This window comes from Zalophus californianus, chromosome 2 (assembly GCF_009762305.2).
Source record: "Zalophus californianus isolate mZalCal1 chromosome 2, mZalCal1.pri.v2, whole genome shotgun sequence".
In the NCBI taxonomy this organism is placed as follows: domain Eukaryota; kingdom Metazoa; phylum Chordata; class Mammalia; order Carnivora; family Otariidae; genus Zalophus; species Zalophus californianus.
Window position 1 is genome coordinate 98,888,315 of NC_045596.1, and position 14,792 is coordinate 98,903,106.

At 42.2% G+C, this 14,792-nt stretch overlaps 1 protein-coding gene across 12 annotated transcripts in view; it reads right to left on the minus strand.

The window, feature by feature from the left end:
* PDE5A (phosphodiesterase 5A) overlaps positions 1-11,268 on the minus strand; it is a 142,590-nt gene extending 131,322 nt beyond the window's left edge. For 8 of the 12 annotated variants that reach the window (XR_003520818.1, XR_003520816.1, XR_003520817.1 and 5 more), the window contains exon 1: positions 10,554-10,965. Coding sequence is in view for 4 of the 12 variants with exons in the window: in XM_027599066.1 (XP_027454867.1) it covers positions 10,554-10,675 (122 nt within the window). In the remaining 8 variants the exon portion in view is untranslated. Of the gene's footprint in view, positions 1-9,097; positions 9,696-9,982; positions 10,305-10,553 lie in introns of those variants that run through there. The other 4 variants (XM_027599065.1, XM_027599069.1, XM_027599068.1 and 1 more) reach the window with 3 other exon arrangements.
* Positions 11,269-14,792: the final 3,524 nt, after the last annotated feature.

Consider the following 14,792-nt stretch of genomic DNA (forward strand, 5'->3'; position numbering starts at 1 on the left):
AAACTTCAATCCGAGAATTTGTTCTCTTTGTGAGAATCAAGAATGCTTAGAGCTGGGGTGCCCGGGTGGCTCAGTCAGTTAAACAGCTGCCTTCCGCTGAGGCTGAGGTCAAGATCCTGGGGGTCTGGGATCAGCTCAGTGTTGGGCTCCCTACTCAGCGGGGAGTCAGCTTCTCCCTCTCCCTCTGCAGCTCCCCCTGCTTATGCTCTCTCTCTCTCTCAAATAAATTAAAAAAAAAAAAAAAAAAGAATGCTTAGAGTTGAGAGAGTTTTAAACTCACTAATGAATTTCTCTGCCTTCTCCCACTTTTAAAGCCCAGGGTTATTAATTTGGGCCAATCCCAAAGCTGGGGACAACACAGGGAGGTCTGGACTCCCATTCCAATTCCCTTTCAAGTACCTCACACAATCCACAAATGGTTCTATTCAAATCATTAATTTTCATGTAAAAAATACAGTCTCTTAAAATCTATATAATCACTGTTCATTTGTTCTAATTCCCACTTACCAGATTAAAAGAATGACTATCAAAATCTGTGATTATATTTAAGCCGCTGATGATTCTCAAGGTAAAATAGTAAACTACTGAAATTCACTCTAAAAAAAGAGAAGGAAATATGCATTATCTCCTTTAAATTTCCTAAGAACCCTATGAAGTAAATGCTATCTCCATTTTACAGAGAAGGCGGATAAAGCACCTAAGGTCATACTTTGTTTTTTGTTTTGTTTTTTAAAGATTTTTTTATTTGACAGAGAGAGACACAGTGAGAGAGGGAACACAAGCGGGGGGAGTGGGGGAGGGAGAAGCAGGCCCCCTGCTGAGCAGGGAGCCCTATGTGGGGCTGGATCCCAGGACCCTGGGACCATGACCTGAGATGAAGGCAGACACTTAACGACTGAGCCACCCAGGTGCCCCAGGTCATACTCTTTTAAAGAGATAGTTCTAGGGATGAAGCTAAGATTTTTCCTACCTAGGGTCCTTAACCACCATTAGTAGAAATCAATATTAAACAGATTATTATGAAATATAAAACTATTAAATAGTTCAAAATACTATATTTTTAGTATTAGAACACAAGCAGTATGTATGTAGTAATATGCCCTTGGGGGCACTTGGAAATGAGGGGCATAATGATGGGGGTGCTCTGGCATTTAATGTCCAGGGCCCAGGGACGTTAAACATCCTGCAATGTGTTGAACAGCCTCTCACAACAACATAAAAAGGTCACCACTGAATGCTAATAGCAACCCCCCCTTTTCTTTTTGGGAGGGAGAGAGAGAGGAGGGGGAGGGGCAGAGGGAGAGAGAGAATCTTTTTTTTTCAAGATTTTTTTTTAAATTTATTTGACAGAGAGAGACACAGCTAGAGAGGGAACACAAGCAGGGGGAGTGGGAGAGGGAGAAGCAGGCTTCCCGCGGAGCAGGGAGCCCGATGCGGGGCTCGATCTCAGGACCCTGGGATCATGACCTGAGCCAAAGGCAGACTCTTAACGACTGAGCCACCCAGGCGCCCCGGAGAGAGAGAATCTTAAGCAGGCTCCATGCCCAGAATTGAGGCTGACGTGGGGCTCGATCTCACCACTCTGAGATCAGGACCTGAGCCGAATTCAAGAGCTGGACACTTAACCAACTGGGCCACCCAGGCACCCCAATAGCATCCCTTTTGAGAAGCACTGGTTTAGATGAAGAAAAGATGACTATACTATAATAGGCTATTAAGTGAAACTGGGGAGATTTGGAGCACCTCCAAGTGATAGCCTCGAATAATCTCTACTCAGAGGTTACAGTGATTACTTCTCCTGGATCTGGCATGGAAAGGAAATGAATGCTCTGCCTAAAGTTATTTACTATTTCCAAGTCTTCTCCAGCTATGAAAACATCTGAGAAGTTAACTGGGACAAAACATAAATAAAATACAGAATTGCTTCATATGGTTTAACGTTCAAATTTGACTGAAAGTTGAAAGAGACATGTTCTGTTATTTTCCATGCATTCACAATCACATGTGTGAAAAATGTTCCTTAAAGGAAAACATACTTATATCTGAAAGAAAACATAATAACTGACATCTATGCTGTAAATACGTAAACTGATTTGTTTTGTAGCTGAGATATGGGAAGACTGCACTAGACTGGCATTTTTCAATCTGAGGTATGAGAAGGCCTGAGACTCCCAAACAAGTACGTTTTGAAGATCTGTAATTTTTCTATGAAAATGTCTTAACTTTGCGTTTTCACACTGACGATGATTAAAACAAAACAAAACAAAAAGGTGAAAGAATAAAAGACTGGATGACCACGTTAAAACCAAGCACTGTCCTGCAATTTTAGCAGGTTTATATTTGTGTTTACAATCACACTACAGCTCAGTGGTTCTAGGATAAAGAGAAAATAAAAGAGACAAATTTAATATGCAAATATCCTTTCAAACCAACTACAAACCAAAAGCTGGTACGCTGTGCTATAGGAATAAAAGCTTGGTGACTGAGCAGACCCAGTGGGAGAAGTGAATCATCATTAGGGCAACTGTAGCAAAGGTGAGCTGACCTCACCAGACCCTTTATTGGGCAGTCAGGGCCATATTCACTCTGCAAAGGTGATTTAATAAATGCTGTCAAATTGCATCTGGCTGGAGATGTATCATTCTTATTCAGAATTAACTAACAAATTTATTTTGGTATTACAATTGGAAAAATGCTGTAATTATGATTAAATTATACCTACTCTTAAGAATTCCACATTTAACTAACATTAAATAAAAGGAAGTCCAACACTAGGTATAGTAGATATCTGGAACTTGTGGGTGTGTCTATCATTTTCTTTTGGGAATTCCCTCTCCCCCAAAGGCATTTCACATTATGGGTTACCTGCCCCAACAAAGTACTTGGAGAACCTTATTCTTCTGGACACAGTGATTGGTCCAGAGCAGACACATAACCCAAGCAAAGCCAGCATAATTTTGCGAGGACTGACACAAATAACAAGGTATTTCTCTAACATCAGAATTTTGAGACTCACAGAAAGTTGCCCTGAAGAACCTGCCAGGGACGCCTAGGTGGCTCAGTCGTTAAGCGTCTGCCTTCAGCTCAGGTCATGATCCCAGGGTCCTGGGATCGAGCCCTACATCAGGTTCCCTGCTCCACGGGAAGCCTGCTTCTCCCTTTCCCACTCCCTCTGCTTGTGTTCCCTCTCTCACTGTTGCTTTCTCTGTCAAATAAATAAATAAAATCTTAAAAAAAAAAAGTTTCCATCACATAAAGAAAGCGTACAGAATAAAACCAACACAGCACAGGGCCCCAAAATGGATGGGTGGATGGATGAATGGATGGAAGGAAGGAAAGAAGGAAGGAAGAACGGATGGATGGATGGACTGAAGGAAGGCCAGATTAAAAAGATACACAGACAAGCAGAATCTTGACAATATTTGATCAGCTGAATTTCAGAACCAAACAATCTCTTGTAAGTCAATTTTGTATGAATTCAAGTAGGGTTTATGTTACTTATGACCAAACACTTTCCAACTAATATACTAGAGATGAATAAGAATGTCTTCCTTTAACAGGGGAACATTACTTAAGTCTGAGAAACACTGGATTACATGATCCCCTCTAACTCTAAATTCAAAAATCCTCTGTGTGTGTGTGTGTGTGTGTGTTTTAATTATTTCATCCGCATACAAGATCAGGATCGTTTCTTACAACCTCAGCATATGTATTCAACAGAGAGAAGAAATAATGATTGCTATTTTTTACAGTTATCACTAGGGATATGATACTAGAGGGGGGATCTTTTTTCTCCCAAGTTTAGATTTAATAAAATTATTCAGAGAAGATAATTTGCAAAAGGTTGGTTTTAAAATTCACAGTTAAGGGAAAAGTCTTGAAGAATACAGAAGCTAACAATGGCACATAACACTTTAAAAAGCATGTTCACCTCACACCAGTCAGAATGGCTAAAATTAACAAGTCAAGAAACTACAGATGTTGGCGGGGATGTGGAGAAAGGGGAACCCTCCTACACTGTTGGTGGGAATGCAAGCTGGTGCAACCACTCTGGAAAACAGTATGGAGGTTCCTCAAAAAGTTGAAAATAGAGCTACCCTATGATCCAGCAATTGCACTACTGGGTATTTACCCCAAAGATACAAATGTAGGGATCCGGAGGGGTACATGCACCCCGATGTTTCTAGCAGCAATGTCCACAATAGCCAAACTGTGGAAAGAGCCCAGATGTCCATCAACAGATGAATAGATAAAGAAGATGTGGTATATATATACACAATGGAATATTATGCAGCCATCAAAAGGAATGAGATCTTGCCATTTGCAACAACGTGGATGGAACTGGAGGGTGTTATGCTGAGTGAAATAAGTCAATCAGAGAAAGACATGTATCATATGACCTCACTGATATGAGGAATTCTTAATCTCAGGAAACAAACTGAAGGTTGCTGGAGTGGTGGGGGGTGGGAGGGATGGGGTGGCTGGGTGATAGACATTGGGGAGGGTATGTGCTATGGTGAGCGCTGTGAATTGTGCAAGACTGTTGAATCACAGATCTGTACCTCTGAAACAAATAATGCAATATATGTTAAGAAATAAAAAGAAGATAGCAGGAGGTGAAGAATGAAGGGGGGGAATCGGAGGAGGAGACGAACCATGAGAGACGATGGACTCTGAAAAATAAACTGAGGGTTCTAGAGGGGAGGGGGGTGGGTTAACCTGGTGATGGGTATTAAAGAGGGCACGTTCTGCATGGAGCACTGGGTGTTATGCACAAACAATGAATCATGGAACACTACATCAAAAACTAATGATGTAATGTATGGTGATTAACATAACAATAAAAAAATTTAAAGGAAAAAAATAAAAAAATAAAAAGCATGTTCAGTACAAACTACAAACCAGAGAAATAATAGATATCCTTAAGAGCTGTTTAAAAATTTTTTAGAATACATATCAAAATTAAATACTTTATTTATTTGAAAGAAAGCAAAAGAGTGCACTCAAGGGGCAGAGGGAGAAGCAGGCTCCCCACAGAGCAGGGAGCCAGATGCAGGGCTCGAACCCAGGACCCTGAGATCATGACCTGAGCTGGAGGCAGATGCTTAACCATCTCAGCCACGCAAGCGCCCCCTATCAAAATGAGTCTTAAGAACTTAACACTCAGTTTTCTTTACCTGCCTTCAACATTTGGTTAGCAGTAAGTATAAATTCCTACCTATTAAAGAAAATGAATAAAGCACTTACATCATGAAAAAAATATAATAATTCAAATTAAATAGGAATACCAAGTCAGTAAATATATTACAGAGCTAAATATCAAATGAATGACTCATGTTGGAAAGACTTTCTTCAATTTCTATTCCTAGGTATGTAGCTCACAGGCACTTTTTACTGAGAACCTAATATAACAGATATCTCCAAGACCACATCAATCAGCTGTAAACACTGGTCAACTGGATCTACATCTGTCCAGCTAAACTAATTTCATAGGAAGTCCTGCAAAGTCAGTAGCTAGCCTGCATCCTAAATTCAGAAATTAGTTATTTTTCAACCCTCCACGATCAATCAACTCAGTGATTTATTTAATTGCCCTACAGTCCTTACCAAAGGCTTTCATCCTAGGAAGAGGTTGTCATCCTACAAGCAGCTCTGAGAACAAAGATCAAATCTCACTCAACATAACAGGTACAGGTTTAATAAATTATTAGGTTGAAAAATGTTTGGGGGATAAACTAATAAACACCAAACTGTTCTGTGTAGCCTTTTCAATTAGGGAAGAAATCTTTCCTGAGCATTATTAAAATGCATTAGGAAGTTCAAGCAAAGTTCTAAGTTAATTTGTGTTTCAAATCTAAAGGAAGGGGAGTATCTTAGAAAGACATTCTCTGTAATCAGATAAGGATGAAGGTACAGACTTTACCTATAAAACTTAAAAGCCAGTTTCAGATATTTTAAATATTTAAATATTTAGGTGGAACTACTTTAAAAGAAAATTTTGTTGCACACCATATCCAAAATGCTAAAAATTGTACAACTTGAGGTGTTGAAAACATGATCTTATGAAAATATTGGCTATTTCCACAGATCTGAAAAAAAGCTACTGAATTGTACTATATGCCTACTTAAGTTTTTGTTAGCTAAGCAAATAGATTTATTTTGAGATATCCATCTATGAATAATTGCCACTGCATTAATTCTACCACATTTTTAGGAATCATGACCTTGCATTGCAGACTCTAAAATGGATCTGAATTTGAAACCTTGGAAACACTAGCGATAGAAGGGTAACGAGAAACATCATCATAGGGGCTTCTACAGCTTCTTTTAGGAGGAAAGAATCTGATACACATGAGTAGTTTCAGGGCACTAAAAAGCAGCTTAAAGCTGACCATATGAACCCTGTGTATAAACAATACAAAAAGAAAAGGTCATTACTGCATCAGAATTACCATCATAAAAAATATTATAAATAATATTAAAGTCAGACTTAGTCAATAACCACAGGGTTTTATTATCTTCAACACTACCGACAGCTTGATAAAATATGCTTAACAAATCATTTGTCTGAAAATTGAAAGTTATATTCCTATGTAATTACAGAAACAGTATTTTTAAAAAGTGAATGGCAATACTTATTTTATATCCATCATCTGATTTTAATATAAATATCTTGCAAATAAAAATGTTACAGCTTTTAGAGATAAGAAAAAATATGAAAGAAAGAAAAACGAAAAAAATCTCAAACACAGGACCCAGAAAGTCAACTAATTCAGCACAGTTTTGCAGTGTCAAATAAAAAGTCTATCATAGAAAGTTACATGGAAGTGTAAAACTTCTGTTTCTGGACTTTGATCCAAGCAGTCATAAAAACTTGTCCTCATTAGTAACTCCTATTTCCATTATATGCCAAATATTCTCAAGCTTTTGCCTAGTACAAAACAAAGCAATAAAAGGTCAATCACGTTACCCCTACAATACTAAATGATCTAAAACATCACCCACAATGGCAGAAATGACTAGTAACTAATGAAAGGTAACATTATTTTAACACGCTGTCAAGAATAACAACAGCTGTTAAAGTGGCATTAGCAGCGGGAAGCCTTCATTTGCAAATGCATGAAGATTAGAGCCTTTAATTAACACAGTATCTCAGGCCCCTAGAACTGCAAAGTTGTCTAGAATGCTGAGGGTGGGAGTTTCCGTATGTTGTAGTTTACTAGTCTCAAATTAATTTTTATGCCAATAGATTATGTTATGAATTGTTCAACTGACACTCAAATTCACATAAACAGGCTGTGATTACTAAAAAGCATCTATGCTCCAAGCTTGTAGCTTTTAACGAGGTTCTTAGCTCTGGAGGTTCTTAGCTCTGTATTCGAAGGTAGTTATAGGAAACAATGTAATATAGCAGCCGAACTGCTTTCAAGGTCAACCAAAATTCACAGGTATTTAAATGAGAATTTAGGGATGCCAGAAACCTTCATTCTGTTCAATGACTACTACTGAGTACAGATCATTCAGTTTGGGGATAGGATAAAAAAGCATGCATCAACGTGCCTGTTTACCGGCACAGATGGCCAATCTAAGTGAATCCAAATTTATTTTAAATATAAAAACATGTTAAATGTTTCTACAGAACTGTTTCATGGGGTCCTGAATCACATACAGTACTCATTTTACACTCACAGAGTGTAACAAAAGGGATAAAAGCAAAGTAACAGCTTCTAGTTAAAAGAAAAAAAATCCTAGTTGTAAAGTTAAAAATGTCTGCAATAAGTTTTTACCACAACCATATGAATCACACTGGGTTTAGAAGTTTGTAATTTTTATAATCAACTACTGTCTAATCTCTCAATCTTAAATCTCCAGTTAATGCCACCACCTATAAGCCCAAACAGGAACCTCTCTGACTACACACAAGCTCTTAGATCATATTCTTTAAACTGACAACTTTCAGCACTTTATACTTAATGAGGGCCTGTACTACTCTTAAATATTTTACACTTTCGTTTTCCAACTTTTACTCAACATAAACTCATAGAAATATGTAAGAATATATACACACATACATGTCATAGAAAGTGGTCAGCCTATTGTCAACATCAACTATAATATAAAAACCGTAACTAAAAAAGTCTTTATGTAGAGTTTCAGATGATCTAAATTTTACATGGAACAGTGTAACTTTGAGAAATGAGGATTTTAATCCTGTGCTACTTGGAAGAAAAAGTAATGTGAAAAGAAAATTAAATTTAACCCTTTCCATTTAACTTCCAATAAAATGTTACTTTCAAAGATTTGGCAGGCTCTGAGTGAAGTGTTCTTATGTATGACTGCTGAAAAGGATCACCAAAGTATCCCAAGTTTCTGTCTTTAAAAGGAGAGAAGGAAATAAAGAAGAGGACATTGGTGTTGATTTATAAGACAAATCACTTTTTTCTTTCAACCATTAATAATCTGCCTACAGAACATCTCCAAAGAACAGCCTGACACACTGAAAAAAATCAGCCCAGCTCTCCTGCCCACTCCCCATTCAATGGGGGCAGAAAAGTGGAAGCGTGCAAGGGTGAAAGGAAACTAGGGACAGATGGCCTCAGAGTAGCAGGTGACCTTTGAAAACTGGGGGCCCACAACAATCAATAATTCCAGATCTAGATGGCCTTAGTGCCTCACCCCAAACTCGCAGGAAACTGTCCTTGGAAAAGAAACCACTTTTCTTTTCAGGGTTTATCCTCTGGTTGCTCCAGATTTAGATTTTGAAGGAAGACAGCCAAAGCGGGCAAGAGGACTTTAAAAGGAGGGCGGAGTAATTAAACAGAAGAGATAAGATTTGCCCTAAGCTATCGCCTCTGTCCAAAACCCCCGAAAGTGATGAAATCTACACAAACTCGTAAGGAGAAACAGCCTTAAAAAGAGCCCCTTCTAAAATCCCAAAGTAATACACCGTAAGAGAATAAAGGAAGACAAAAATATCAGACAGTCCATTTTCAATGAAGCATCCCTCCCCCCGGTGTGCCCTGGGCGCCACCAGCCAGCACCCAGCCCCGCGCCCCCAAGGGAAAGTGGGAAGTGGGGGGGATGCTGAAGGGACTACCTTGTTTTGTCTCCAAAGGGCAACATAGCAAACATGGGAAGTTCGAAGTGCAGACCATGCGGCCTCCGCACTCTGGACTCCGGGAGGCGCCGGGGGACGACGACGTGCCCAGGTGAGGCGGTCACTCGAAGCCTGCTCCCTTACCGACCCCGCCACCGCGCCGCCGCCCGCCGCCGCCCGCTCGCTCCGCGCTGCGCCGCCCCCTGGCGGGGAGCGTCCGGCAGAGCGGAGACCGAGCGCAGGCGGGTGGGAGCCCAGCGCCGTGCCCCGGCCGGCCACTCCACCATCACCGCCTTGAGTGCGCTTCCCTGGCGGCCAAGGCAGCCAGCGCCAGCTGCCCGACGGCCGTTGCCTGGAGGCGGCGGCGGCGGGTAGGGGACCCTTCTCCAAAGAGGCGCGTCCTGGAGTCAGCCTGAGTCCGCGTGGAGGGGCCTTTGCCCGCGCCAGCGGCTTCTCACCAACTCCTCAGGCTTCGGGGGATCCGCCCGCCTCCACTCTCTGCTCCAGTTCCTCCTTCCTCGGCTTCAGCCTCAGTTCCTCCCCAACTCTACGGCGAGCATTTCCCACGTGCGCCCCAACTGCCCCCCGGGCAGCCACCTCCCAAAGGACAGGCGCCCTCCTCCCCGCCCTCGATAGCGGCCGCCCCGGCGCTTGGCTCTCGACCAGGAGGAGCTGGCCTCTGGGGTCGGCTGGGGCCGCGCGGGACCCGTCAGCCCCCCGCTGTCGGGTCGCGTCGCGCCGCGCCTCCCCAGCGCCCTTTGTGTGCGCGCCGCGAACCCCTCTGCGGAGCCCTTTCAGCGGCGCCGCCTTGGGAGCAAGAGAGAGTGAAAGGAAGCGCCGGGCCAAGCAAGGGACTGGAAAGGGGCAAAAAGCGACAGCACTTACTCTGGGAAGATTCCGGCATGTTGCTGCCTTTGGGCTCCTCGTGGTCTCGTCCCTACCCCGGCTTCCCCGCCCCGCCAAAGGCCAGGGCGAGGGGGGACGGGGGAGGAGCGGAGCTGCTGGGACCGAGTTGGAAATGGTGCTTCCGGAGCCTCAGGGAAGGGGCTCGAAAACTGTTTTGGTTTCGCTAAGGAGATTTAGGGGGACTAGGAGGCTAAAGAAGGGCTGGGGAAAGGCCCGTGAGCGCGGATGTATGTAAATAATCTTGCTCTCAGGGAATACCGAGGCAGCCGGGGTGTGTGTGTGTGTGTGGGGGGGGTCCGCATGTACATTTTTGTATTGAACTTTGTGAGCAAGTTGGATCGAATCCCACGCTTGGGCTTTTCGACTGTCCTGGCCATAAAGTCGAGGTCTCTACACTCTAACAGGACCAAAGACCTACTTCAAAAGCAAACGGCCTGGGAACCGAGGTCGTTTAATGGTAAAGGAAGAGGAAAATTCAGTAAGGGAGAGAGATGATCCCCCAGGTCACTCTCAGCGCCCTGGGTGGGTCTTCCAGGGGTCCTCGTCTTACCTGGTGGCTTTCCTAACAAAGTAAGAGAAGGTAAAGTCCCAGTGATCATCCAGCCACGCTTCCACGGAATTCTGGTACCCCTGCAGCTGCGACCCCCCGGAGCCGGGGCTGGCCCGCTCCATGATCCGCGCCCAGCGTCTGTGCAGCTGGTTTGTGCCGTTTTCCACCCCAGCTGGGGTCTCTCCCTCGGAGGAGCCCGACTCTGCCCCGAGACCCTCCCCCTCCGCCTTGCTCCAGTCCGGCCGGCTTTCGGCGAAGCTGCTCCGGCAACCGGCCAGCCTCTTGCCGCGCCCCGCCTCTCCTGGTGCTCACCGCTCCCAGGTGTGGCGGGTGGGGCAGGCGCAGCAGCCGCGCGTCCTCCCTGGGGTCGGGCGGAGACTGGGTCTAGCAGTCTGTCGGGTCCCCAGATTCCAAGGCGGCGGCGGAGGCAACTGGCCAGCTCTCCGGAAGCTAAGTGGCCACGGCTGGAAGGAGGCCACTCCGCCGCTGGGGTGCGCTGTGTGCTGAGTGGGTTCCAGGGGAGCACGCAGAGGTGACTGTGGGTGTGTTCGCAGAGTGACCCACAGTAAGAAAGGGAGAGTCGCGATGTGTGCGCCCATCCAAAGTCCTGAAAGCTGGAGTTAGGGGAATTTGCCACCGAAAGGAAAGAGGTGCTGCTACCCTGGCGACTTTTCTCAGGCCTGAGTGAACAGTGACCGTCCGGCCTCGCTTTCCTCCAACCCAGGGCTTGGGTCTGGAAGGTGCAGGGATCGACCTTCCTCGGAGCCCAGGCAGCCCGGGGGTGTGTGCTACGGATTTGCGGGTCCTGGTGGGTAACTTCCAGCAAAGGCATTCCCGTAATTACTATGTTGTTAATAACCACAAATAATTATAAATTAGGCGTCTTTGCATCAAACATTCCCTTTTTATGACTGAACAAGATTTTCTGGGAAAAGGAAAAGGTAAAACTGAAATAATCATCATGGTTTGTGTATGAAGTCAGAAGACAAGGGCACCTCTCTGTACAGTTAGGTTAGAGGGCACAGGCGCTATCCGGGGACAGTACAGATCAGACTGGTTAGCCCAAGTTTTATTAGTCATTTATGTTTAAATGGAATTAACACACACCCCACAAAAAAGTATCCGTTTCAAAGGGCTCAGCTTTCCTACTCTATTTTGTCCTATCCCAATCATGCTTTACAAAAAGGAATTGGTGTCTTCCTTTTGCTTTGTTCTCATCTCCATCTCCTTGTCCCGCAATTTGCAGTTTTAATACGGTATTTTGCAATGACCTAATTTGGGGGCAGAATTAAATCTGGAGTTGTATGTTTCACAACGTGTGAACGACACCATTAGCAGTGATATACCCATAGTGATTTAGCCGACATACTTTTAACAAAGTCCTTTCAAAATATTCTTGGCAAGAATGTTAGACATTACTCATAGAATGAGTATTACTACATAGAAATGCATAATTAAATTGATAATATAAGAACTTTAAAAAATGTCTTCCAATCCCCCAATGCAATGGTTTATCCTTCCTGCATTAAATAATTGTCCTTCTATAATTATAGTTTTTCTGAAACTTTACTGAGGTATGCAAGTAACCACAAACCAACAAAAAGTAAGCAAAGCTGTAGAATGTGAAATAATGTGCAATAAATTACATCAGATTTTAAAATGTGAGTTCTATGATCCTGATGTGTGATTACAGTGCTCGTGAACTCGAGACTTTGTCCTCAGAGCTCAGTTTTTCCCTGTGGAAATCCATGCATTTCTCCTAAGAGAGGGTCAGTTATAATTTAAAATTATACTTTCCTACAAAAAATGAAGTGAATTTGTGGCTTGAATTGTCTGCTTCAGTTGGCTGCCTTGATTAAATAAACAAGCACTATGTAACTGTCCATTTTTCTCTTAACCTGAAAGGGTTAATTATCAGAAACCAGAGAGTTTTCTGAAAACTTACTGCAAGAAAAACAATCCATGGATTCTGCCATTAGCGAGTCTGAATTCTGTGTGGTATACATGGCAGATTGGGGGTTCCTGTGAAGGCCGGTTATGTGAAGTGAGCATATCACAGTGGTTTGGAGGATGAGTTATTTCAAACTGTTCTAGTCTCCAGAGATCTCAGATAAAATTTGTAACAAACCTCTAACTTTAAAGTTCTTAAAGCTGACCTCACCCCGACCTCTTGTTTCCCAGCTCCATTTTATTTTTTATCCTTATTTGATAGATTGTTTAATGCTTAACTTACTGGTATGGATTGCCCTAAGCATCTCCAACCTTGTTTTAGAATGAATTGAAGATTGAGTAAATAATAAACATTATCAGGAAATAACTTTAAAAATGCTGTTAATGCTATTTACAATAAACAAACGTGCAATGGAGGCCTAACAGAAAGGCCTCCAATTCCCATTGTACTAGAATAAAACCCAAACTCTAATGTGGCTTACAAAGTTCTGCATGATTTGACTTTTACCTACCTCTACTGTTGAGGTTTTGATCATACAACTAGAAAAAACTAAATCTACGATGATCAAATTCCCAAAAAAGAAATGTGAATTATGAGTCATGAAATCTTTCCTGACCTGCTTTTTTTTTTATTCAAATACCATACAGTATATTCTGTCCCCCTTGCAACCTTCTAGTGTATTCCAGGCTTGAGAAAATTAATATATTTGCACTTATAATGGGATCCAGGTTTCTCACGATTGAAGGGGGAAGACTAGAAGGTACATTGTGATGTTGAAATGGAATTGGAGGTTAAAAATTAAATATGTGGGGTTGTGTGTGGGTGTGAGTTGTATCACGGGGAGAAATCCCACATGATGCAGAAATGCAGGCAGTTTCTAAGAGCTGAGGGTACCCTGCAGCTGACAGCCTACAAGGAGTTCCAGTCAGCAAGAGAATGAATCCCTCAGTCTTACAAATACAAGGAGCTAAATTCTGCTAACAACCTGTGTGAGCACAGAAGTGGATATTTCCCCATTCGAGCCCCAGATATGACCACAATCCCAGCCAATGTATAGACTTGCAGCCTTGTAAGATGCTAAGACATTTTCATAACTGACATCTTAATAATAATGAGTCCTATAATCCATGAACATAGTAGATTTGTCCATTTATTTGCCTGTTAAAATTTCTCCCAGTAATGTAGTTTTTAGTATATTTGTCTTACACATATTTTGTTGAATGTATCTCTGTACCTACTTCAGCTCTGTCATGGAAATGGACGTCCATGAGAAGTACTAGAAGCAATGACATTTCAGTAGCAATGAGTACAGTTAGTACCCAGATTTTGGTTTCTAAATACCATTCTTCACTTTAAAAGGAATCAGAAGTCTTTGGAGAAGAAATTCCAGGTCTAGGACACAGAAAGTATAAGATAAGCCTGGAAAATCTTGTTTTGCTAGAAAATTAGAAAGGCTTGAAATGATGGCGATATATCAGAAGGACAGAGGATATATCTGCAGGGAGCTTCCAATGGACAAATCTAGAGCAATTTAAATATCAAAATTGGGATACAGTAATAGTAACAAATTTTAACAGCTGACTAAAATAAGAAACTGTAATTTCACTCTGGTATAAATAAATCACTAGGTAAGTAAGTAAATAGGAAAGAAGAGAATGTTCCTTACGGTAGAATGCTAACTAATAAATACAAAAGGAATTATGTAGTAAGAGAATCATTAATGGTTACTAAAACTAATCAGTGAGAGTTTGATGATGAATGGGGTATCTCCTTATAAGTTTTTTATTAGTCATCATGGGGAAATAGTATCTTTACAATGGAGAGAACTTATGGATACCTTTTTAACCAAGTGATCAATTTAATATCACTTATATTGGGACAAACCAAGCATATACACCTCTAAATAGGATATTCTGAGAAGGACACAACATCACTTCTATGTTATTCCTGAATCTAAATCTAATCATGAGGATCGGATTGAGGGATTTCCAAACAAACACACCCCGTTTGAGGCACTTTGTACAAAATAACTGGCCTGTATGCTTCCAAGATTTCAAGGTCAAGAAAGACAAAAAAGACCGAGGACCTAGTTATTTACTACTTTGTAACAATATCACCACAATTTTAGTGGCTTGAAGCAACGCACATTTGTCATCTCCCAGATTTTGTGAATAAGATGTCTAGGCTCCGCTAAACTGTGTCTTCTGCTCAGGGGAGGTCTCACACGGCAGTCAGGCGGCAGCCAGAGCTGCCTTGTCTGAGGGTGGATGGGAGAAGGATCTGCTTCC